The 24566-nt window shown below is 50.5% G+C and overlaps 1 protein-coding gene across 1 annotated transcript in view; it reads right to left on the bottom strand.

The window, feature by feature from the left end:
- LOC144104923 (vascular endothelial growth factor receptor 1-like) overlaps positions 1 to 24566 on the bottom strand; it is a 146706-nt gene that overhangs the window by 75406 nt on the left and 46734 nt on the right. Inside the window, 3 exon segments of the mRNA XM_077638153.1 lie at positions 5679 to 5990; positions 6945 to 7128; positions 9330 to 9469. Of these exon segments, the coding sequence (XP_077494279.1) occupies positions 5679 to 5990; positions 6945 to 7128; positions 9330 to 9469 (636 nt within the window).

A 24566-nucleotide genomic window follows, 5' to 3' on the forward strand; every position in this document is an offset into this window, starting at 1 on the left:
CACCACTTTTTAATTTCCTATTAATCGGTTAGTTAGCTTCGGTTCATTATGCGAAGGCTCAAATATTCTCTTCTGAGTGACGTGCTTTCCATAAAGTGTACAGGCGGTTAAGAAAGACCCAATCAATTTATTTTTGTAGCAATGCCTCCTACGTGTCATTTTTCATGCTCTTAATGTCCGCAAAATATAAATCACGTGACCGTGCTCATGCGCTACGATACTGAACGAACGGACGTTATGTGAAGAAGCTCCACGTGCGCTTCAGCCATGCCCAAGTGAGCAGCCGCTGCTCATTTTGCCAGGCTGCAAATTCACAAAAATAAAAAAGAGGCTACATTGAAATATGCGACTTCACTGCTGTTTTACATTTTTTGTTTTGTCTGCGCGATGCCTCAGAAAAAGGACCGTCTGAAATGGCGGTCTGTGACCCGCTTATCACATATATAGCAGATCACGCCACGAGCTTGCCATGTTCACGAAGAATGCGCTAACGCTCTTTTAAGACTATGTTGAGACCGGGGCCGCCAGTTCAAGGCGGTGAGCGCATGCGCATCTTTAATTCAGAACACGCTTATTAGTGCTATAATGCGGTGCCGAAGTTCTCTATCACGTGTTCTTTTTTTTCATGTTTCGCGGGCTTGAAATGCTATAAAAAAGACCACGTCGAAAATACCTGGCTACCAATAAACCGGATCGGGTTTTTCGTAACCCCCTCAACAGCTTAAGGAAAGGCACGTGTCCCTAAAGTTAATATTAAGTTTTTCATGATTAATCTTAGCTAATTATTTAAGTGAAATTTAAAAATTTCTCTGAGGAGTGCCACATGACGAAAAACAAGACGTCGTTGGTTTCGCGTAACTACTACACTGCATATTTTTGAATCTTTTTTAATCTAATGTGAAACACCCATTGCGATCAAATAGATGGTGTGATTAAAGCGAGATTGAGGTTTTATCGAAAATGAACAGCGACATGTTCACTTGCTGTACATAAACTGCGTGAAGAGGCTGGTGACACGAAAGAAGTATAACTTAGATTTAAAAAAAAAAAGAGAAAAAGCATCTGCCTTCTCCAGCCGTGAAGCTAACGTGAATAGCTTTTTTATGGTTGCAAACTGTTGTTGTCATCTTACTCGGAGTTTGAGTATTTTTTACTTGTGGCTCTTGCATATGTTCTTGCTTTTAAATATCGACTTTATTTAATAAAAGCATCGGAAGCCGTTACCACTCGCAATTGCACTCGTTTCTCTGCTTTATCTTGGCTACCCCAAACACGTGCGGGAAGGCCGCATGGCCATTGCTGAAACCGGCCTGTCTACCTTGTTGTACATAAAATGTACAGGATTCCTCTGTGTGCTAGCAAACCATTGTATTGGTTATTTGTGCTGCTTGGACGTGTGTTATCCAACTTTTATTAACTTATGTGTCATATGTGAAACACTCCCACAGAAATTGTGCACACTATTTACAGTTATTGTTGCACAATTTTTTTATTTTCATAGAAAGACTTTTATCAACATCTTGAACCAAAGAGGCTACAGCACATGAGTGCAAGCATTACGCTAGTATTTGGAGCCTTTTTTGGTGTAATCGATGACCAAGTTCCAACTTTCTTGCTTCCGAAATTCCCAGCGCTGAACATGAGGCTGGTTGTTCATTCCTGCAGTTCCTTTTGCACTCAGGCAGTAGTAGACACCTTCACGTAGTATTTCTTTTCCTCTTATCGTCTTGTCAACTGCTTATGACGCATCCTCCAAGCATTCCGGAATCCTGTCGCTAGTTTCACCTCCCCGACCCCGTTCTTTCAAGTCTCATAGTGGCCTTTTGTAGCGACCGAGCACTTTTCTCTATACCCTTGTCACACGTGCAGCCTAACCATGGTTACGCTTGACTGCGGTTAAGGCAACCCGCAGTTACGGACATTCACACGATAAACCTAACTGTAGTGACTTTGCCAACCATGGTTACCGCAAACTGAGGTTGGCCATCTCAGTCAGGCCTACTAACTGACAAAATGGCGGCCCCCATGTCCGACACAAGTTGCTCGCACTCCTGCGAAACGTCCTCCCAAAAGCGTATTAACTGGTCTGAGGCTACCACACAGGCCTTAATACGCATTTGGGAGGACAATTCGAGCGCACTGCGTACAAATACGCGCAATTCGCGCATATACCGCGTTATGGCGGAAGCACTGAATACGGGCCTGCCCGCGGGTGAAAGCCCTTATACTCCGAAACAAGTTCGGCAGAAGCTGGAAAACATAAATAAGCAGTACCGGTGAGTAGTATGCTCCTTCGCTAGTGAATAAATGATAAATTCTGTCGCACTTTGCGCACTTTGTAGGCACAGGCGCGCGAGAGACGCTCGCCGCACTGTTACCATTAATACAATTTAGGCCTTGCCCGGCCGTCACAACACCGCGCGGACGAGTTGAGAACGGAAAATGCGCAGCTTCTCTAGACTGAGTTTTCTAGAATTTACAGCATTACTATATCATTTCTAGGCACTCGTTCTTGCTTCAGTGCTTTATCGGCAGCCACCAGTTTGCTCTTTCTAGTTAGCTACAATTGAGTTCGTACGCGAAACTCCCGCGAAGGCGACGAGCCCGGTGCCCTCGCAGCCGCCGATCCGGACGACGTGAAGACGGCGCCGCGCTTTTCTCTTGCCGCCGTAATTTTTGCATAGATGCAGCTGTCCTTAAAATTGCTTTGACGATACGCATTCAGGTCACAGTGCATCGGTGCGTTGGACAAAAATGGTCGATTTCACGTACTGAAGGAGTCATTATGGATTGTGCCATACATCTCCTGTAAATATTTGCGTACTTTCACAGGTAAGAAACTGCGTAATAAAAAAATAAATGCCCTGGCCTATTTCGGAATGCGTAATGCTTTAAAGTTTACATATTGCATGTGCGAACTGTTCCTGCATTGCCAAGCTATAATAATATTAACTGGTTTTCTGGGAAAGGAAATGGCGCAGTATCTGTCTCATATATCGTTGGACACCTGAACCGCGACGTAAGGGAAGGGATAAAGGAGGGAGTGAAAGAAGAAAGGAAGGAAGAGGTGCCGTAGTGGAGGGCTCCGCCATAATTTCGACCACCTGGGGATCTTTAACGTGCACTGAAATCGCACAGCACACGGGCGCCTTAGCGTTTTGCCTCCATAAAAACGCAGCAGCCGCGGTTTGTTTTGCATTTTCTGAGCCCTTTTTGTTCCTGGCTCAAAAGGCAGGCAGGTGCCTGACTCCTTCAGAGAACTTAGATACAATGCAACGATTTTGTTTCCGATACACTGCCTCTCATAACAATATAGATACCGCCGATGTACGTATTTGCATGCTGCAGAATTGTATGCATTAAACAAAATTTTCTTTGCAGAAACCTGAGGCGCTGTGGAACGACAGCAGGTGCCAAGCTTATCGAACGGCCATTTTACTGGAGCATTCATTCTTTTTTTGTCTCACAGCAATAAATGAAAAAGACTTTGTCGAAGAAAGTTTCGAGGTAACCAGATGTTTTCGTTATTATACTCGTACTGTTCATTGCGCAGCTAAAGCTGTAAGCTTGATTTTTATGCATAATAAGCACATATTCCGTTAAGCCTGTCATACAAGCTTCCATGTGATGTCAAAATAGAGTACTCTGAAAATCATTGGAACAGTGCTGTGCCTGTGAACGTCATTTTTTTCTTTGTGATTGGTTTTTGTTTATCTAATCGTTGCCTCCAAGGTGGTTATTCTCATACACATGCATGACTATTATACATTTGTTTCGGTTTCATCGACCGATGACTGTAACGTCAAGTTCATGTTTCGGTCACGCGATCCACAAAGAAAACTAATATAAACTATGATATGTAGTTTTAATTCCCTAAGACATTTAATCCAGCCTCATCCAAGACCTGGAATAACAGAAATGATTTGTCAGTGATTATATTACACTTTTTTTATCTAGTAGATCACGTGACCAAAACATCAGCGTGACGTCACAGCCCTTAATCGGTAGATGAAACCAAAACAGCGTCAAGGAGAAATTCAACAGCATATTATTTAGCGGTTGTATGCGAATTCAACAGAGTGTTTCATGCATGCGAATGTCTAACGTGTCGTTAGAAAGAAGAAAACACGCAAGCAAAAATTTTGGTGTCTGTAGTCCTTTAAGACTAGAAATCAGCCATTGAGTACAAGGCAAATATGATAAGTTCGATTACGCAATTTGCAATCAATGTGGTGGTAGTTCTTAAGCATCATTTACAAATAGTTTCATAGAAATGTTTTGCGAGTATCTTCTCGCGTACTGTGTGCCACAATGTTCATTGTGTTAATTATATTCACATTTTCCTGCTGCGGTCATAGTTATGCTGATAATCACAATGTACATCTTTTTACAGCTTCAACGTATTGCGAGGACATCGTGCAAAAGCTGGACGAGGAATTTGTTTCAGGACACTGCAAAAGTTCTGTTGAAATCAAGTGTCATGAGTAGTTTTGATGCGACTAAGCAGTTCAATGGAGGACAGCGCCACGAATCACTTTACGATGTCTTAGCCATGCCACATCAGTTTGCCAGCAGCTGCGTAGCCCAACCTGAATAGTCAGAACGGAAGCAAATTTGATAATAAATGGTGCTTCAATAAAATATATCCGGTAGAACTGTTAGAATCACTTAATTGTTGTGAAGTGACACACTGCACCAAAACAGATTCCAGTATTACTTGAAAGTTTCATGAGTTACAACAAATCACACTGCAAAGCAAAAGGCCCCACGGTATAAAAACACAACAGGGCCTCTAATTGCATGCGGTAATTCCCCACTGGTGTTGTTAGAAATACTAGTGGTTTGCCATGTTGGAAATGCCTTCAGCCAGCCACGATATGCCTATAACTGAAAAACCACTATTCGTGCATACTGGGCCATGCACTGGCAGGGACTTTAGGGCAATTGTTGGCAGTCAGTTTGGCTGAACATCAGCCTATTCTTGGCGGGAATTATGGGCCATGACTGAAGAGTTGCGATTTGTCTAAACGCCAATGAAGGACTGATATTCGCGCCAATTCTCGCCAATATAAGCCATCGGTCGGCCTTTATTGGCGTGCTGCTTGGGCGCCGGCCTTTGAATCGGGAACTACCGATGCTGATTTCTAGTCACTTTTATTGTTTTCGCAGCAGTAGCAATTAATGAAAAACAGGTACTGAAAAAACTTACAACTACTTAACATAAGATTCAGCGATTGCTGCTCAGGCTATTAGTCACGTGACCACTGGTATGGTGGTCAAGTGATGCACCACTGCCTTGGCTCGCGGCTCTTCAAAATAGAGCCGCCAGTAGGCTTATGCGACCAATGTTGAACGGCGCAGCCGGTGGGTGCGCTTTAAGCCGACGACGGCGACGCCGGCTAGAAAGCCAGGGACGGGTGCCTAACAGCTGTCGCTGTAAAATTAAGGCGTGCCGGGTACCACTGTTGGTGCCTCTCAGGGAGATTCGTGCTTTTGTTGGCATAGAGATCACGCACATGCTCCTTGACATACGCTCAGACGGTGTGGCCGATGCTATTACACCCTCGTCATCATCTCACGCTATCGCTGTCTACAGTATTTAGAGCCACTTGTACAAGGTTAACAGAAGCAAGGAAAAGACAACTCCTGGCGTCTAGAAGGAAAGCACGCGCACTCACGCAAGTAGACGAAGTCCATGGCCATGGAGGCGTACTTGTAAACGCGGCCAGGCACCGAGCCGTTACACACGAAGTGTCCGGAGAAGTAGCTGTGCGGATAGTATATGATGAATCCGCGCATGGGGTCGAACTCGACGTCGTCGGTTAACAGCAGCACCTCCTCCATCTCGCCCTGGCCCAAGTCTTTCCAGAGATGCACCTTGGCGCCGGAGTGGGTTGGTAGGCAGGGCACCACCGACAGCTCGTCATGGCGCATCGTCACGTATACGAGCTGGTCCATCTGCTTCTGCGGCTGGAACAGGTAGTAGTCGTCTGCGTCAGTGACGAGAAAGTCAGGTTGGTTATTGGACTATATACAACCTCTAGTCGTAAGCTTCGGTCATGGCAACAAAGCGAAAAAATAAATAAAGCCTGGAAATATGCAACACACGCACAAACACCCGTCACACACACACGAACAGACGCACGCACACACACTGGCTTTAGATTTTAATAATAATAATAATACCATGAACATTCTGTGGTCAAATGATACTGACTTCAAATCAAACAATTTATAAGCCTTTTTGCTCGATCAGATAAATACTTTAGAGCAAGCATTTCCTCTCCTTGTGCTTGGTCTTTTATTTCTGAAGCGAAATGCTTCACTACGCTAGCCAACACAGCGCCTCGCCTCGGTATGTCGGAGCACGAGGGACGCCACGCACGGCGCAGGTGGCCGCCGCCGACTCTTTCTCTCTCTCTCTCGCTCCCTAGTCACAACTGCGCATGCACCAATATTAGCACCGAGCCACAGATGTTCCACCGCTGCTCAGCGCCGCGCCTTTCCTAAATATCGAACTTTCAATTTTCAGTTTTCTCTTTCTTCTTTATCTCCTTCCTTTATTCCTTCCCTTACAGTGCCGTACGGGTATCCACCGAGATAAGTGAGACGGTTACTGTGCCATTTACTTTCCTCAAAAACAAAACAAAGCAAGTGAGCCGACGGCGTTCATAGAGTTCATTGCCGTTGACTACTTTGCAAAAGCCGTTCAATTTCACGAAAGGAAATGCGCACAACCGGCTCCGTGGGTCAGTGGAGACCTCAATCTCGCGTTCGCTTTGTATATCCTGGATTAGCTGAGCTAATCTATATTAATTTTTTTGAACTGCGCAGTCCGTCTGTGTCTATTATAACGGCTCGGATTAGGCATGTACATCTCCTACGTGGCAGCCTCCGAAATGAAGTGCCGGAGCACTCATGCACATAATGGTAAGAGGACCTACCATTGACAAAGACATAAATTGACGTGGCGTTGGCAGTGTGTGTGAGATCAGTGGTTTCGCTGAAGCAGCATGTATAGCGGCCCTGGTCCATGACGTCAGTAGTATTCAGCTCGAAGACACTCATGAACGAGCGTAGGCTTTCCAGCATTACTTCGCTGACAGAGGAACGCAGAGAGACGTTATCCTAGAATTGAAGAAAGCATGAACTGAAAATAGTTTGGGATCTCTGCAACAGAAGAATCATATAAAAGCAAGGAAAAAGTATCTGGAGAGAACTATTTTTCGAGATTCTATCTGACATTAATACCCTTGTCACACGGGCACTTTCGATCCTCATTGAGTCAATGCTCATCGAACTCAATGCACATCGACGGTTGTCACACGGCCACTTTCAAGCGCAATCGAGCTCGATCCTGCTTGACTCGATGCCGATTCCTCAAGAGTGCTTGAGGTTCCAAGCACAATCGAGAACTCTCGCTCTCATTAAGCTATAAAAATAAACACAAGTTAACAAAACCAAACCACAATTGTTGTTGTGATTGATTAAAATGTAATACAGAACATTTTTCAGGTACTATGCCTTCTTATATGCAAGCATATGAAAATAATCTCTACACCACGCTCCAAGCTTCGCCCTCAGTGTAAACAAAGATGGCGTCCTCCTGCTCGTCGGCGCGGAAACTGTGGAGCGAGCACGAGACAGCCGCTCTCATCGACTGCTGGCAGGACCGCCTAAATGATTTGCGGCGACAGAAGAGAAACGCCGCAGTCTATGCAGAAATCGCGGAGGCGTTGTGGGCCCTTGGGTTGCATCGCACAGCAGCAGAGGTGCGCCACAAAAACCAAAAACCTGGCGCAGATACGCAATGTACCGATTTGGCTACGGATTTGGCTGCCGCTGCCCCCGACTGCACAGTGTTGCCGGACATCGCCTTGTTATGGCTGTCGGCGGAACATTTGGCGCCACCTAACACACATGAGGGAAACTTCTCAATGAGCATTGAAAATGCCGTGTAGCACCGGACGTTTCGAGCGTGCTCGAAAATCTCGATGCAAATCGAGCTCAATGAGGATCGAAAGTGCCCGTGTGACAGGGGTATTATGGAAGGAACTGTGCGCATTAGAAACAGCGCTCCAATATACTGGACGTGGTCTGATAATTCAAATCTCGGATAGTAAGTGAAAGGTCAGTGATGCATTCACGTTTAATTACGTATTGTTCCATAAGGCCTAACAGAAATATACTTTTGGTGCCATGCAGAATTAGAGAGGATTGACTTGAGCACACATATAGCGCACATGCAGGTCCTTGTTTCGCAACCACAAGTTGATTTGTTTCTCTGTTTTTTTGGCCTCTCGAGCTGAACCCTTGACCCAAACTACGACACCAGGCTAGCAGAGATCCTCGAAATACCGAAACACGGTCTGTACTGAGCCACAAGATGACAAAAATGAAAGAAAAAATAATAGCCCCATAAAAGCCGAGCACATGCCCGGCTTGTCAAGAAGTCAACTGCCTCTAAATGCGCTGAAAGAATCGATCTGCCCAACACACGCGACCTGGAAAAGAAAATACAATCTAACCACGGCGTCACCGGTTACAACTGCATTGCAGATGAGCAATACTGTATGTTTGCGCCGAAAAAGTACTCTTTAGTCATGGCTAAACTATTGGGACATCATAGCAAAATGTCCGCACCTCACAAACAAGCGGCTGCTGTCAGACTTTGTATCTATCAGGCATATTCGCACCACGAAAAAAATGCAGATGCAGTCCAGGACGAGAATTACTCAAACTCTCTCACGTGATAAAGCAAAAATGCCCTGTTGGCGAGGCCGCGGCGTATGCAAGGCACAAAGATGCACACAAAGATAAGAGTGTCAAGCATGAAAGAGTGATCGCCATGATCATTTCTGGTTGTTATAAAACTTGGAGCGAACGCGATGGTCACATGAATCCAGTGTAGCCACTAGGTGTATGTTACCTCGTAAGCCGAAAGCTTTCAGGGCATCCATTGTTACCGGCACAGGCTAGTCTATTATTGGGGTGAGAAACTTCGCCGCGCCCAGAAATAAAAAGAGAAAGAGCGTTGGGGGACAAGAAAAAGGAAACAGGAAAAAAAAAAGGCCTGAAAAGAGGAGTTATGTCACGAGAAAATTGCGCGTGGCCACAGAAATATTAGCACAAAGCTGTATGAGAGCAACAGACACTATCGTGTTGCCCGCTACTCTGGCAGCAAGCGTTATCTTTGCGACCTGTATAGGCTCCCTCCTGTCTCAGCCCACTCTAAATGCTCTGCGATTTTCAGAGTTAGCCCTCGCAATGATTGGAAGGCCACAATAATGAGCAACGAACATGGAGAGGTGCAGATTTCGACGACTTACCCCGAGGGGCGGCAGCGCCCAGGCCACCGGGTGCCTCCCGTAGCACGTAATGCGCAGGGTGCTGTTAGGAGCAATGTCGATGTAGGACCCATCGATGTCCAACTTGGGTGAGAGGTACTGAGTCACTCCCGATGTCGGACCTGCAACACGGAGACAGATAAAAGAAGCGACATATCTGTCAGATGGCCGATGATAGCAGGCACAGAACTCGTTTGTAACGGAATGAATGCGTTTTTAAATGCCACGTGTAGATGTTAGGCCAGTTTGTGGAAAACTATTAGCGGCCTGTTTTGCCGTGTTCGGTCTCTTCGCTTTTGTGGTGTTTAGTATTGTTTGTTATCGATATGCCGCTTCCGCATTGTGCTGGTTTCACCGGTGTCTTTTGGATCCAGCTAGTGCTTAAAGGTGCACTAAAGAGGAATCTGAACTCCTGTTTTGACGGCGGGAACACGATCTAAATGTTGCGAGCATGCTTAGAAACTAAATTATTGTTCTCTGCGGCCATCTTCCGTAATTTAAATTGAATTAAACGTCCCGGCTCCCGCCTTTTTTTGAACTCAACGGTGAAGGTGTACGAGGAGTAAACCAACTTGTGTAGTGCCTTTCAACCACTTTCGCTTTTGTTTACTTTTTGGGTTTCTGTGAATAAATAGTTTTAGTCGCAGACCACACACCGGCAAATTAGACCCACGGAAATAAAAATACGGGTTGACTCTCTGATTTACGTATCACTCCGCTAAAGGCAGAGCGGCAAGCCGCCACGGGACTAGCTGAAAGGCACTCCATGTTCCTTAGAGTTCAGAATAAATAATATATTATACCGCTTTTTTTATTGAAGCCAGCTGCTTTAAGTTTCAATAAAGACGTAATCCCTTCCGTGTCTGTCGTAATATCCGGCATACACCCGCTCCCGGTGTATAGTCCTCAGGGCTCAATTTTGGCAAAAAAAAGTGAGATTTAACGCACCTGGTAACGGGTGCTCCGCACTACGCACATTAAAAAATCCACAGAGCCCAAAATTGTAACCTTTATGCATGCACAGCCATTGGACAGTATGCCAGAATTTTCGGGATACTCCAACGCTACCTCATCGCCTATAATATTTTTTCATGATTTATGTTGGCTTCGCATTCGGTCTTACAGCCACTAGGAACAGTTCACGTTCGTTGCGGTACCATCTGTGTTTTCTTTCAGTGAGCGCCCTCCTCGTGCCCACGTTTGTGACAGCAGCCACACTCTGGCACTAGCTCACCCACGAGTACGCCTTTCTCGGCTGAGCGAAACAGGTCGGCAGCCGCATGGTGACCAGAATTATGCACCCATCCGACGAAGACGGGTCAGTGCACGCCTCTTAATCTTTGCATGAGGCACGGACCCCAGCAGCAGCGTTTCTAAAGGCGATGATGTTTGCACGATGGCGTAAGCGTCGGACGCGTCCGGGTCATTCGCTGCACCCAGCATGCCCCCCTCCATCTTCCAGCCTCCCTCCAGACTGAGCAATAGCTGCACGATCGTTTGGGCGTCAATACGGCTGGCCTGACCATATACACTGTCACCGATAAACGGTTGAAGCACTAAAGACCAGGTTTAATTAGACCTGCTGGGCGTGCGAGCCAGCAGAGAGCTCGAGCGAGGAAGAAGACGAAACCTCTAGCCCCTCGAGTGCGCAAGGCATGGCAAGTCCTATCTAAAACAGTTCGGCCGCGGTATGGCGCCACTGGATTGACTGGGACTGTGGCATTACTCCCCCTCTCTGAAGGGCAACAACTCGGCGCCGCAACAATGAGAAGCCCGAAGACGAGGGACGGCGCATGTGACCGGCGGCTGGTGTAGACACGCCTGAAGCGCTAGCGGGCGTGGTACGGCTTCATCCGTGCGACATGGACGACTTCGGGGGTCGGCCGTTTAGAGGAACGAACTGTTCCCTGGGGGAGAACTTCATATTTCACCTCACTGACTTGGCGGACTACCTCGTAGGGGCCAAAATATTGGCGCAGTAGTTTTTCGGAGCGCCCACGCATGCGGATTGGGCTCTAAACCCAGACTTGCTCGCCGGGCTGGTAACTAACAGCTCAATGGCGGAGGTTATAGCGGCGAGCATCGAAAGCTTGCTGGTGCCGGCTGCGTTGTCGGGCGAGTTGGCGGGCGGCCTCGGCGTGACGATCGTATTAGGCAGCACCCATACAGATAAGGTACTACTAGTCGGAAGCAACATGGCGTCCCGCATGGTCGTGGCTTCGCGACCATGCACTAAAGGAAATGGAGTGAAGCTTGTCGTTTCTTGTAGAGCAGTGTTGTAGGCAAATGTGACGTAAGGGAGTATGGCGTCCCAGTTGCGGTAGTGTGCGTCAACATACCGTACATAGAAATCATGTGGGCGATCGTCTTGTTGAGCCGTTCGGTGCGTCCGTTCGTTTGAGGGTGGTAATTGCTGTTGTTTTGGGGTGACTTGTGCCGCTCAGGCGCATAACCTCCTACGTAAAGGCCGAGGTGAACGCCGTTCCCCTGTCAGTGACAACGATGATGGGTGCACCGTGGCGAAGCACAATATTTTGAACGAAAAGTTCGCAATTTCGTCAGCGGTATCACGAGGGAGAGCTTTATTTTCACAGTACCGGCTGGGGTAGTCGGTGGCGACCACAATGTAGCGGTTGCTCAGCGAGGACTCCGGAAATGGGCCGAGTAAGTCCAAGCCGACTTGGTGGAAGGGGACTTGTGGCGGATCAATAGGCTGCAGTAGTCCGGCTGGTTCAGTCGGCGGCGTCTTGCGACGTTGGCACTCACGGCAAGTTCTGACGTATCGCTGGACAATTGCAACAACTTTGGGCCAGTAGTACTTTTGTCGTATCCGCGCCAAAGTGCGGGAAAAACCCATGTGACCAGAAGATGGGTCATCATGGCACGCCTGCAGAACTTCGTCGCGCAAGGACGCAAGTATGATCAGCAGATAGGCAGCTTCCGTCGGGTTGTAGTTTTTCTTATACAGAACGCCATCGCGTAAACAGAATGACAAGACACGTGAGAAGATTCGCGGGGGCGACGCAGCGCTTCCTTCAAGATACTCAATGAGAGGCCGTAGTGCACTGTCGTTCCTTTGGTGTTTACTGAGGACGAACGTGGAGATGGCGCCGAGAAAAGTAGAATCGTCGCCGGGATCAGCTCGGTTGTCCTCGATAGGAGCACGAGACAGACAGTCGGCATCACTGTGCTTCCTACCGGACTTATAAACGATGGTGACATCGAACTCTTGAAGGCGAATGCACCAGCGTGCAAGCCGCCCAGAGGAATCTTTGTGGTGCGCCAGCCAACAAAGCGAATGGTGTTTACTGACGGCTCTAAAATGGCTGCAGTATAAATAAGAGCGAAATTTGGTCACTGCCCACAGAATTCCCAGGCATTCTTTTTCAGTAGTGGAATAGTTCACCTCCGAGCGTGACAAGGTGCGGCTTGCGTATGTGATGGCACGTTCGATACCATCCTGCCACTCACTGCACAAGGATCGCACCGAGGCCGAAGTTGCTGGCGTCGGTGTGCAGCTCAGTGTCGGCTGATTCATCGAAGTGGCCAAGGATGGGCGTACTTTGGAGACGAGTTCGGAGGTCTTCGAAGGCCTGTTGTTGCTCCTGACCCCGGAGGAATGGTTCGGCATGTTTCGTAAGCCGGGTGAGGGGCTCAGCGATCTGGGAGAAGTTCAGCACAAAACGCCGATAATAGGCGCTGAGACCCAGAAAGCGGTGCACACTTCGCTTATCGGTTGGCACGGAAAAAGCAGCGACGGCGGCTGTCTGATCGGGATCAGGGCTGACTCCCTTAGCGCTGACTATGTGGCCGAGAAACTGCAACTCCTGGAAAGCGAAGTGATACTTTTCGGGCTTGAGGGAAACACCGGCCGAACGAATTGCTACGAACACAGCGCGCAGACGCCTCAAGTGCTCTTCGAACGTAGCGGAGAAGATGACTACGTCATCTAGGTACACTAGGCAGGACTGCCATTTTAGATCGGCAAGCACGGTGTCGATCATCCGCTGGAAGGTAGCAGGAGCCGAGCACAGGCCGAAAGGAAGCACCCGGAATTCGTACAGACCATCCGGTGTAATAAAGACGGTCTTTTCCCGGTCGCGTTCGTCCACTTCGATTTGCCAATAGCCACTGCGTAGATCTAATGACGAGAAGTACGTGGCGTGGCATAGCCTGTCCAGGGAGTCATCAATGCGTGGCAGAGGATAAACGTCTTTTGTGGTAACTTTGTTTACACGTCTGTAATCAACACATAACTGTAGGGTTCCATCTTTCTTCGCCACTAGAACAACAGGCGACTGCTGTATCACGTCGTCTTGGAGCATTTCATAAATTTGTCGGCGAATTGCATCCCGTTCTTTCTAAGAGATTCGATAAGGCGGTTGGCATAACGGTCGCCGGTTTGCGTCAACTATAATGCGGTGTTTTGTGAGCGGAGTCTATCCAACCTTGGAGGTCGAGGCAAACAGTCGCGGAAAGATTTGATAATACCCTCGAGGCAGCGTTTCTGATTAGACGGAATGTTCGGGTTCACGTCGTTTCTTATGGGAGTGGTTGGTGCATCCACTGATGCCGGGATTTCGGACAGCGCGTGTTGTCCCGCAAATTCGCTAAGTTCTTCGAGATACGCTATAGCTGTTTAGCCAGGCAAACACTGGGGTTCAGAGCCAAAATTGGTCACTAAAAGTTCGGTTCGCCCACTGTTCAATTGAATAATACCGCAAGTACACAGACTTGCCGACCCAGGAGCAGTGAGATGTTGGTTTCAGCGATGCCACGAGTGCTAGGGCTGTTATCACACTCTACGGTAACAAACATGCTGGCTCTTGACGGGATCAACACGTGGTCGTCACAGACGCATAACTTAGCCCTGCGTGGCTCGGTATCGTCGTCGAGAGGGCCTTGGGTAGAAAACGACACGATTAGCTCCTGGAGGTTTATAACGGCACCGTACTCCTGAAGGAAATCCAAACCGAGTATGAGTCTTTGGGGCACTCGGGTAACACAGCAAAGCAACCAGCAAAGTAACACCGTGGATCTCGATTCGCGAAGTGCAGACATCGATCGGAGTTACCACGTGGCCACCAGCTGTCCGGATCTGCGGCCCACACCAAGATGTCAGAACCTTCCTCAAGTCCGTGGCTAACCGTCTGCTCATTACAGAAAAATCGGCGCCGGTATCCACGAGTGCGGTAACGTCGTGGTTGTCGGCGGATACCGGAATTTCGGCGGAGACCAATCGGTCGCAGCGCGTCGTCGAGGTCGTCGGGTCAGGTCGTCGTCGGTCGGAGCGTCGCGGCGAATCGTCGGGTGGAGGCTCTTGACTCGGTCCATTAGCGACAGCCCTACCCCAGGAGGACGCCGTCTACAGTTTTCCCGACGTGGCCAGAGGATGACAGGCGACCGGGCGAAGAGAACCGCCTTTGGAATGGCGATCGGAACTGGCGGCGCTGAGAGGTCGAAGATTGCACGGTATCAGCCAAGTACTGTTCGATATCCCGTGGTATTTCATCATAGCGTGGTCGAGGTGCGTCAGGTGAAAACCCCCTTAAACCCATTCTGCGGTAGGGGCAGTGGCGGAGGATGTGGCCGGGCTCCCCGCAGTGGTAACAAAGCGGCCGATTGTTTGGAGTACGCCAAACGTGCGCTTCGCTCACGGGGGGTCTGAACTCCTGCGGCACGGAGGGTACTGTTGCGATTGGCTTCTGCAGGTATGGCACAGGAGCGACGGGGGAAAAGGCTCGCATCCCTGGCCCGGGACTTCGTAGCTCCTCGCTGTACGTCATAACGGAGGGCGCCGGGTGTGGAGCGGGGGGTGGCTGCACAACTCGTCGGCTGTCTTCGCGGACCACGTCCGTTACGGCAGCCACGCGGACCTGTGGAGCTTCAAAGCGAAATTTCGCCAGTTCCTCGCGCACAAAGCTTCTTACAAGCTCCCGAAGCTCCTCGGCGGGCAGTGACGTAGGCTTGTACTGGGAAGCGGCTGCTACAGTAGCCTGACGTCCGTAGTGGGCGCCCCGTTCCTGCAGATAGCGCTCGATACCCGTTGCCTCCTCGGTGAAGTCGGACACTGTTCGTGGCGGGTCACGGACCAGTCCGGAGAACAGCTGCTCTTTTACGCCACGCATTAAGTGGCGTACCCTTTGGGCTTCGGGCATAGCAGGGTCGGCCCAATTGAACAGTTGCGTCATGTCCTCTATGAACATCGCGGCGCTCTCATTCGGCTGCTGTGTTCTCGAGCGCAGGGCGATTTCAGCTTTCTCATTTCTTTCGCTGCTGGTAAATGTCGCTAGCAGCTCTCGACGAAAAGCTTCGCAAGTGGTAAAGGAAGCTTCGTGGTTCTCAAACCACGTTTTGACCGAGTCCTGCAGCGCAAAGTAGACGTTGCGAAGCTTGCGCTCGCCGTCCCACTCATTGAAAGCCGCCACTCGGTCAAAGCTGGCCAACCAGTCTTCGATGTCCTCGAACCTGTCCCCGTGGAACGGTGGCGGCGACCGAGGTGCGTGAAGGACGAATGGCGGGGCATTCCCGGAGTGCTGAGTTGTCTGGCTAGCCGCGGTGAATGTCATGGCCCTTGCCGGCGCTGTCAATTGGCCGAACTCCGGTTGTAGGCCTCGCAGACGGCGGCTCGACTTGTGGGCTGGTGTTGAGTCCACGCGTGGAGAACAGGCGCCAAGAGTGTCAGAGTACATAGGACCCCACCCAGCTGCTCCACCAAATATGTCACCAATAAAAGGTCGAAGCACTCAAAGCCAGGTTTAATTATACGTGCTGGGCGCGCAAGCAAGCAGGGAGCTCGAGCGAGGAAGAAGACGAAACCTCTAGCCCCTCGAGTGCGCAAGGCATGGCAAGTCCCATCTAAAAGAGTTCGGCCGCTGTATGGCGCCACTGGATTGACTGGGACATTGACAATATGAAAGAAGCACTCGCGATGCACATTTCCGGCGATTGGCAGTAAAGACTCTCCGTTGTTGGGGACGAGGGGTCCTTGAGTGAGCTGACTCAGCGCCGCAGGTCCCTTCTCCGAATGACGATGTCGGACTTGGTTATGAAGGAAACTGTACAGGGTGTTTATTTTAAATTATTTACAAGATTTTGGAACCCATGGGAGGGTGATGGGGGAAGGTCGGTGGATCTGAGAAGATCTGAGGATGGTCGAGGATTCTTTCTCACAGCACTCGTCGTCCGGTTTAAAAAGGGTCCGGTCCCCAGGATTCCCCAGGTCCGAGAATGTCTTCGCCAGGTTGGGCGTGGCCTAACTTGCGCTGTCGTACTCACACACACACAGCACTTCACATAGGGACACTCCCCCGTCACATGCCTCGCCGGAGAAAGAGGGTGCCGCTGGACAATCGCCCCCCCCCCCCCCCCCCACCAGAGAGAGTGTTGTCTTCGCGTCCGAACGACAGTTCTCACGTTCCAGCCGGCCACGTCTTCCGGGAAGTCCGAATAGGCGAGACGCCGGCGAGCAGGCATAGTTGAAGGGGTGCTCCGGGCCGCACGATCTTCCGCGAACAATGTTGTTTTCAAACGGCAGTGGAATCCTCCGTCTCGAATCCAATAAACCTCGCGAGGACCGAGCGTGGGAACCAAAATGCCTATCGCCGTGCAGTGACCCCGGTTGCAGGTGTGCTGGCCGAATACGCAGCTGAATCAGACCACCGGCTGTCGCCAGAAACCTTACAGCTCCTCCGCGGCCCGAAAAATCTCGAATGTCCAGCGTTGACGACCGCTGGGCAGGAAGAGATGAGATGGCGTCCGTGTTGGTCCCCTGGATTGCAATATCATCGCCCCCAAGGCAGAACCCAAAGCACCACCAACAAAGGAAAGCGCAGGTGGGACGTTCCAAACAGCAAAGCACTGCCCTACCCGCAAGCGCTCGGACTTCGCCAAAGAGTCACCAGGCTTCTTCCATTGACAATACACTTTAAAAAAATTGTGTTCAAATTTGGGTTAATGTTGTGCCGACTTAGCGCGAAACATCTCCTTTTGAAACTGCCACAGCCGGATTACTCGGAACAAAGTAAAAAAAAACACTCACACAGGAGGAGATTCCTCTTGGTTCTCCCGCCTACATAAGTCTGCTCAAGCCATCAGCATTTCCGTGCAGTTTCCCCTTCTTATAACGCACCGAGAAATTCTACTGTTGGAGAGCCAGACTCCATCTGAGCAAGCGACCATTTTTGGGGGACATCTGTCGCAGCCACGTTAAAGGACAATGGTCAGTCTCAAATACAAACTTTGCTCCGTACAGGTAACACGACAACTTCTGCGCTGCCCAAACTAAACACGCGCACTCTTTTTCGGAAGCGCTGTACGCTTCCGCTCTACTGGTCAGTTTGCGGCTGATGTACAGAACTGGGTGTTCTTCATGGTCGTAGCCAACTTGGCTTAAGACAGCACCCAGTCCTCTATCACTGGCATCACACTGGACTATGAACTCTTTCCCATAGTCAGGGGTCCTGAGCAAGGGTCGGGACACGAGTGCTTCCTTCAGGCTTTTGAAGGCGTTTTCTTTTTGGTTATCCCAACTTACGTTAGTAGGTGCTCCCTTTCGCAAGGCGTCAGTTAAGGGACTAGCCCGCTGTGAGTAGTTAGGTTTATATCGCTGGTAGTACCCAACTAATCCCAAAAATGAGCGAATGGCCGTTTTCGTCCGTGGTTGCGGAAATGCTGCGATCGGGGCAATCTTTAACTCGGATGGGCTCCTAGTTCCCTGGCCTATACAACGTGGCCCAAGTACGTCACCTGTGCGCAACCAAATCTACACTTTTCTGCCTTCAGAGTCAGTCCAGCCTGTAGTAAACTATAAAACACGGTCTCTAGGTGTTCTAGATGCTTTTGCCAGGTTTCCGAAAAAATTGCCACATCGTCTAAATAAGGGAGTGCAAAGCACTGCATGTCCTTCAGTACGATGTCTATGAGTTTTGAGAAGCTGTAGGGGCATTCTTCAACCCAAAACTAAGCATTAAGGGTCGAAAGGTGCCCGCTGGGGAGATGAAAGCGGCATACCTGCTCGCGCTTTCTGAGAGGGGAACTTGCCAATATTCCCGTAAGAGATCGAGGGTGGAAATGAATTTCACGCCGCCCACCCTTTCTATCCTTTCCTCTATGTTGGGAATCGGGTATAGCTGATCCCTGGTAATCGCATTAAGCTTTCTATAATCCACGCAGGGACGAGGATCTTTCCCTGGGGCCTCAACAAGAATTAGCGGTGAGGTATAGTCACTTTCCGCTGGCTCTACAACCCCTAACTCCAACATGCGCTGAATTTCCGCGTCCATTATTTCTTTTTGCCGCTGTGATACCCTGTAGGGTTTCGACCGTACCGGATCATCAGAGGTGAGCTCGATTTCGTGTGTCAGGAGGTGTGTCTTTCCCGGGCGACTGCTAAATAGGTCAGCGAATTCGCTCAACAACTGCTTTAGCGTGTCGAACTGTGTCCCGCTTAGGTAATCTGCATTCACGGAGTGAGCCAGAATGTTTTACACGTTGTCACTAGCGTCCGCACCTCCCTTCCAACCCTGACTCTCGCTGTCCAGCTCTTCTGGTTCATTTAGAGCCAGATTGACGATCCCGCTGCGTTCCACGAACGGCTTCATCAGATTGCAATGATAGATTCTCACCTGCTTTCCCCTGCCTTGAACCCTTAGCGCGTAATTCGTCTCCGAAAGTTTTTGCAACACTTCTACTGGACCATCCCAGTGAACTTCCAGCTTGTTTTTTCTCGATGGCCGGAGGATCATCACGCGATCGCCCGCGGTGAAACCTCGAAGGCGAGCGTTTTTGTCATAATAGACCTTGGCGGCCTCCTGGGCAGCTTTCATATTTCGATTTACTAATTCCCTCGTGTTGTTAAGGCGGTCCAGTAGCTTAAGCAAGTACTCAACCACTGTCTGGTTCTCTCCTGTCCCTTCCCACATTTCTCTCGGCATTCGGAGGGGAGAGCGGAGAGCTCTTCCGTACACGAGTTCTGCTGGCGTAAACCCCGTAGCTTCGTGGGGGACTGTTCGTAAAGCGAAAAGTGTGGCCGGCAGACAATCCTCCCAGTCTGCTTTATGCTCATAACAAAGAGCGCGTAGCACCCGCTTCAGCACCGAATGCCATTTCTCTACACTGTTGGACTACGGATGATACACCGAGCTGTGCAACAGTTTTATTCCGCATCTTTCTAGGAATGTGGTCGTCAAGGCGCTTGTAAACACCGTCGCCTGATCGGCTTGGATTTCGGCCGGAAATCCTATTCTCGCGAACACTAACAAAAGGGCATCAATTATTTCTGTGGAGCTCAAGTCCTTCAACGGAATTGCTTCGGGAAATTTGGTGGCGGGACATAGCATAGTAATGTGACATTCCTTGTGTGCTACGAGGTACATTCCCTGTGTGTGCTACGAGGTACATTCCTTGTGTGTGCTACGAGGTACATTCTTTGTGTGTGCTACGAGGATCCACGTTCGACGGCGCGGCGTAGACGGAGACCCAGATGACAGGCATCATCAATTACCCAGCCATGCTCGTTGAGAGTGACAACCAGAACGAAGTGGTTTAAGCCCAACCGGACCCAACCGGACCCGCCGCCGCCGCCGCGGGGAAACAGGCTTTATCCTCCCCAATTGGCGTGGCGGTTTCAGGGGCGGCCCTCCCGGGCACATTCCAGGACAAGGGAACTGTCAGCGATCCAGAGCGCGCCGTACCACAGCCGACGCTATGCGCTACCGCGAAGACAACATTCTTTCCCTCGGACTCAACACGTGAGGGGGGGGGGGGCGCGAGACCACGATGCGGTGGTATGTTTGTGCGCCCAAGTGAAAGCCCTAGCCCCCCCCTCCTTCCCCTTACGACGTGGGCTATCGCCGAGAAGGCACCCACAGCTTCCCGCCGTGCCTCGTGAACAAAAGCGCATTCCCAGAAGGGCCGTGACGGACACCTGTCATGGCGGACAGGCAAGACTCGCCAAGAATGTGGGAAGACAGGGGCGACCCTTAGTCTGGTTTCCCGGAGCAACAGACGAACCCATTCATGCTTATTAGCTGTGTCCCGCCGTCGGTAGCGCGGCAGCATCGTGGGCCCTTTCGCCCCCTCCTCTGTTGTTGACGAGCGACGCGGACCGATGGTGGGAGGCGGTATGCATGCCTGAGGCAAGGATTAGCTCCGAAGAGAGAGCCTGTGTATACTCTCACTTGAGAGAGAGTGGTGGCGTTTTTGTTGTTTATTTAGTTTGTATTGTTAACAGACTCTGGGTTCGAGGCTAAGCCCAACCCAAGGGGTTGTCCCCATCTCGCATGTTATTTTTGATTGGAGAATTGATGCTTTGGGCGGGCCACTGGAAATGACCGCCCTTAGTCCTTTGTTAATCAAGTGCTTAAAAGCACATGTAAACGGATGCAGTCCAGTCCAGTCTGAGCTGAGGACGACATCGTTCGCCAAGAGGGCCTTCAGCGCCGAAGCCCGACGGCGTGCAGCTTCTGCCAGCAACCGCTCGAGCCCAACTCCGGAGCCACTCCATCGCCCCCATGAAGTCGTCGGCACGTAAGCTCGGACGCCCCAGCCTCTGATGTATAACCTTATTCATGTGTAATTATTGAATATACCTGTTTGTTTAAACTGAGCCATACGGTGTCTCTTTGCCTCTCCGTCCCGTGTGGACCTGCGCATTATGGGGGTCATCACACTGGTGTCAGAAGTGGGGTCTCAAAAGCAAATGTCCTCTGAATGCTGTGACATTCATGACTTCAAAATTGTAATCAAAAGGGAATCACGGGACTGATTGTGGGACTTTTACCCCCATTTGAGAGGCTTGAGGCACCGGAGGGCTTGAAAAAAAAATGTCTTTATCTGAGCGAGCTCCCACTCCACAGCCGTCGCTCGGAGCAAGCATGCTGGCATTAGGAAGCGTCATTCCGACGTTTACGGGAGATAAGACAGGGGTTCCAATCTGCGATTTCTTTTCCATGCTAGAAGAGATTGGGAAAATGGGGGGATGGTCCGATGCTCAAATGCTGGGAATGGCGAGGTGTAAGATGGCAGGAGCTGCTCATGATTTTGCATGGCGAGACGAAAAAGTAAAATCCACAAAATCATTTGCGGAATTTAAGAAGCTCGCGTTTGAGCATTTCGACACTGAACCACGTCACGTGCGGGTACAGAGGTTCCGTGACGCCGTACAGATGGTAGGGGAGGACGTGCGAATGTTTGCGTCGCGGCTTCAGCGCTTAGCGCGCGATACGTTAAGCAGGGAGGAGGAAGGAGACCAGCTAAAGAAGAAATACGCGGAGGATATACTTAAAGAGGAAATGACCGCTTTGTTCGTGGCTGGTCTGCAAGACCCTGTGCGCCGGTTCGTGCTCTCGCGCAAGCCGAGCAATTTCGACCAAGCCGTGGAGGCCGCATTGGATGAGGAACGAAATGAGGCGTTAACGACAGCCGCAGCGAGAGTGCGCGTCATAGAGAGAGCGGTGCTCAACCCTGAGGTTGCTCTCTTGACAGAGCGATTAGATCGCTTAGAACAGCTGCTATCTCAGCAGGTAGAACGCCAGGTTGAAGCGCGCGCTCAACAGCGCTCATTCGCTGGAAACCGGAGACCGCCACAAAGCTACAGGCGCGGTATGCGAGATTTTGAAGAAATCGTATGCTTCGCTTGCCAGGGTCGCGGACACATCGCCAGGTTCTGCCAAAACGTGCGCCGTGGGGAGCCACAAAGAGAAGCAGGCGAGACACGCCCTAAGCAAGCCTACAGCGGGGCTCCAGATACCGAGACAAAAAACTAGTTAGTCCTCCCCAGCCTGAGGAGCGTGGGGAGGGAGCAGTGGATGATGAGGTGGTGGTAGTTTGTGTGGCCGACGAGGCATGCCCTGTTGTGCGTTGCAAGTTAAATGGTTGTTGCATGGAATTGTTGATAGATACGGGGTCAAAGGTGACATTGCTTAAGGAGAGCAGTTTTAACACGCTTCGAAGGAAGGGGGACCGCGAGGTGTTGGAAGCGTCTGGTGGTATGGCAACCAAATTTGTAGGCATAACGGGGGATCCTCTTGGCATAAGTGGACTCTACCGGTTACACTTCTCTCTCGGCGGAATTGCATTGGAGCACCCCTGCTACGTATGCCCGGACACGGTGTCTCTGCAAAACGGAGTGTCAGGTATATTAGGGCAGGATTTTTTGAGAAAAGGGAAGGTAGTAGTCTCATTCTCTGAGGAAGAGGTTAATGCGGGCGGCTCAAAAGTTCCGTTTTTGAACAGGAGAGGGGCTGAGATTCGCATTACCGATATTGACACCCGTCAAACAGTGGGATCATTGGAGAAGGTATATTCGCGGGTTGCCGTCCGGCTGGTCGAGGAGGCGGTCGTCCTTCCTTGGTCGGAGCACATTTTGTACGCGTTTGTGCCTTCAGATGTAGAGAGCGGCGCCGTGGGAGTGCTTGAGCCGGTCGACTCTCTCAGCAATGGCCTGAAGGCAGCCGCGTGCCTCGTGACAGTTAATGACGCCCACAGAGTGCCCCTACGGGTGGTTAACTGTAGCCAGCAGCCACTGAGCCTTCCCAAGAACAAAACATTGGCTTTCTTCACCTCTGCGATAGAGCAACGTGAGCCCACCGATACGGTACTCGCAACTGTAGAGCATGCTAGTCCTTCGGCTGCTCCAAAGGTGTCGTTCGATCTTTCTCACGTAAAATCCAGGGAGAGGGAGGCTCTGGCTGGTTTGCTGAACGACTACTCGGAGGTATTCGCTGCGTCCAACCTGGATTTGGGCTGCTGTGGCGTTATAAAGCACAGGATAGAAACCGGCACTTCATCGCTCGTTTACCAGCGTGCGTACAGGATTCCTTACTCCCAACGTGAGGAGATGGAGCGGCAGGTGCAGGACCTGATTGATCGCGGCATTGTCGAACACTCAAAGTCACCCTGGGGAGCACCAGCACTATTGGTGGAAAAGCCAGATGGCTCGTATCGATTGGTAGTGGACTACCGCAAACTAAATGCCGTAACTCGCATCGATCCATACCCCATCCCCAATATACAGGAGACGCTTTCTCAGCTGGGCTCTGCCAGGTACTTCACGGTAGTGGACATGGCGGCGGGATTCTGGCAGATAGCAATGGATCCGGCAGATGCCGAGAAAACGGCATTCAACACGCCCTCAGGGCACTATGAATGGAAAAGAATGCCGATGGGTCTGGCCAACAGCCCGGCTGTCTGGCAGAGAACCGCTGATGTTATCCTGGCAGGTCTTCTGGGGAGGCTGTGCTTCGTGTATATGGATGACATTATCATATACAGTGACAGTTTTGATAACCATTTGCGCGATATTGAGCAGGTTTTGGTGCGACTAAGAGCAGCGGGTCTCTAGCTGAAGCCCTCTAAGTGCCAATTCCTCAAAAACGAGGTGAAATACCTCGGGCACGTTGTTTCAGCTGACGGCGTGCGACCGGACCCTGAGAAACTAAGGTGTGTCTCGGATTTTCCATCCCCGACTAGCGTCCGCCAGGTCCGGCAGTTTCCGGCCTGATCGGTTACTACCGAAGGCACATAGAGGAGTTCGCCAAGCTCGCTAAGCCGCTCACCGCCTTAACAGCCAAAAATGTCGCCTTTCGCTGGGACGAAAACGCGGAGAATGCTTTTGGGGCCCTGAAAAGGAAGCTAATGAGTGCACCGCTGTTGCGCCACCCGGATTTTAGTTTGCCCTTCGTTATGGCCACAGATGCGTCAAAGTTCGCAGTTGGTGCCGTGCTATCTCAGGTTATCGAGGGCAAAGAACATCCCGTTGCTTTTGCTAGCCGACAGCTGAGCCCCACAGAGCAAAAGTACGGAGCTACGGAAAGGGAGTGCCTCGCCGTTGTCTGGGCAGTAAAGCACTTCAGATGCTACCTTTACGGCCGCAAATTCAAGCTAGTCACAGACTGCCATCCTCTGAAATGGGTGATGAGTGTCAGGGACCCTAGCTCGCGACTCGCTAGATGGAATCTACACCTGCAGGAATACTGCTTTGAAGTTGAGCACAAGTCAGGAAAGACACATCTGAATGCTGATGCACTCAGCCGCACAGCTGCCGTGGCAGCTATAGATGAGTTTGTCCCCGTAGTCGACCCCGCCGAATTACGCACAGAGCAGTGCAAAGATCCTGACCTGAAGCGAATGATCGAAAGCTTAGAGGGCGCACCGTCTCACCCCGAACAGCTAGGGTATTTCATTGGCAAAGACGGCACCCTGTGTCGGCGCACGAGG

The sequence above is a fragment of the Amblyomma americanum genome, chromosome 9 (assembly GCF_052857255.1).
Source record: "Amblyomma americanum isolate KBUSLIRL-KWMA chromosome 9, ASM5285725v1, whole genome shotgun sequence".
NCBI lineage: Eukaryota > Metazoa > Arthropoda > Arachnida > Ixodida > Ixodidae > Amblyomma > Amblyomma americanum.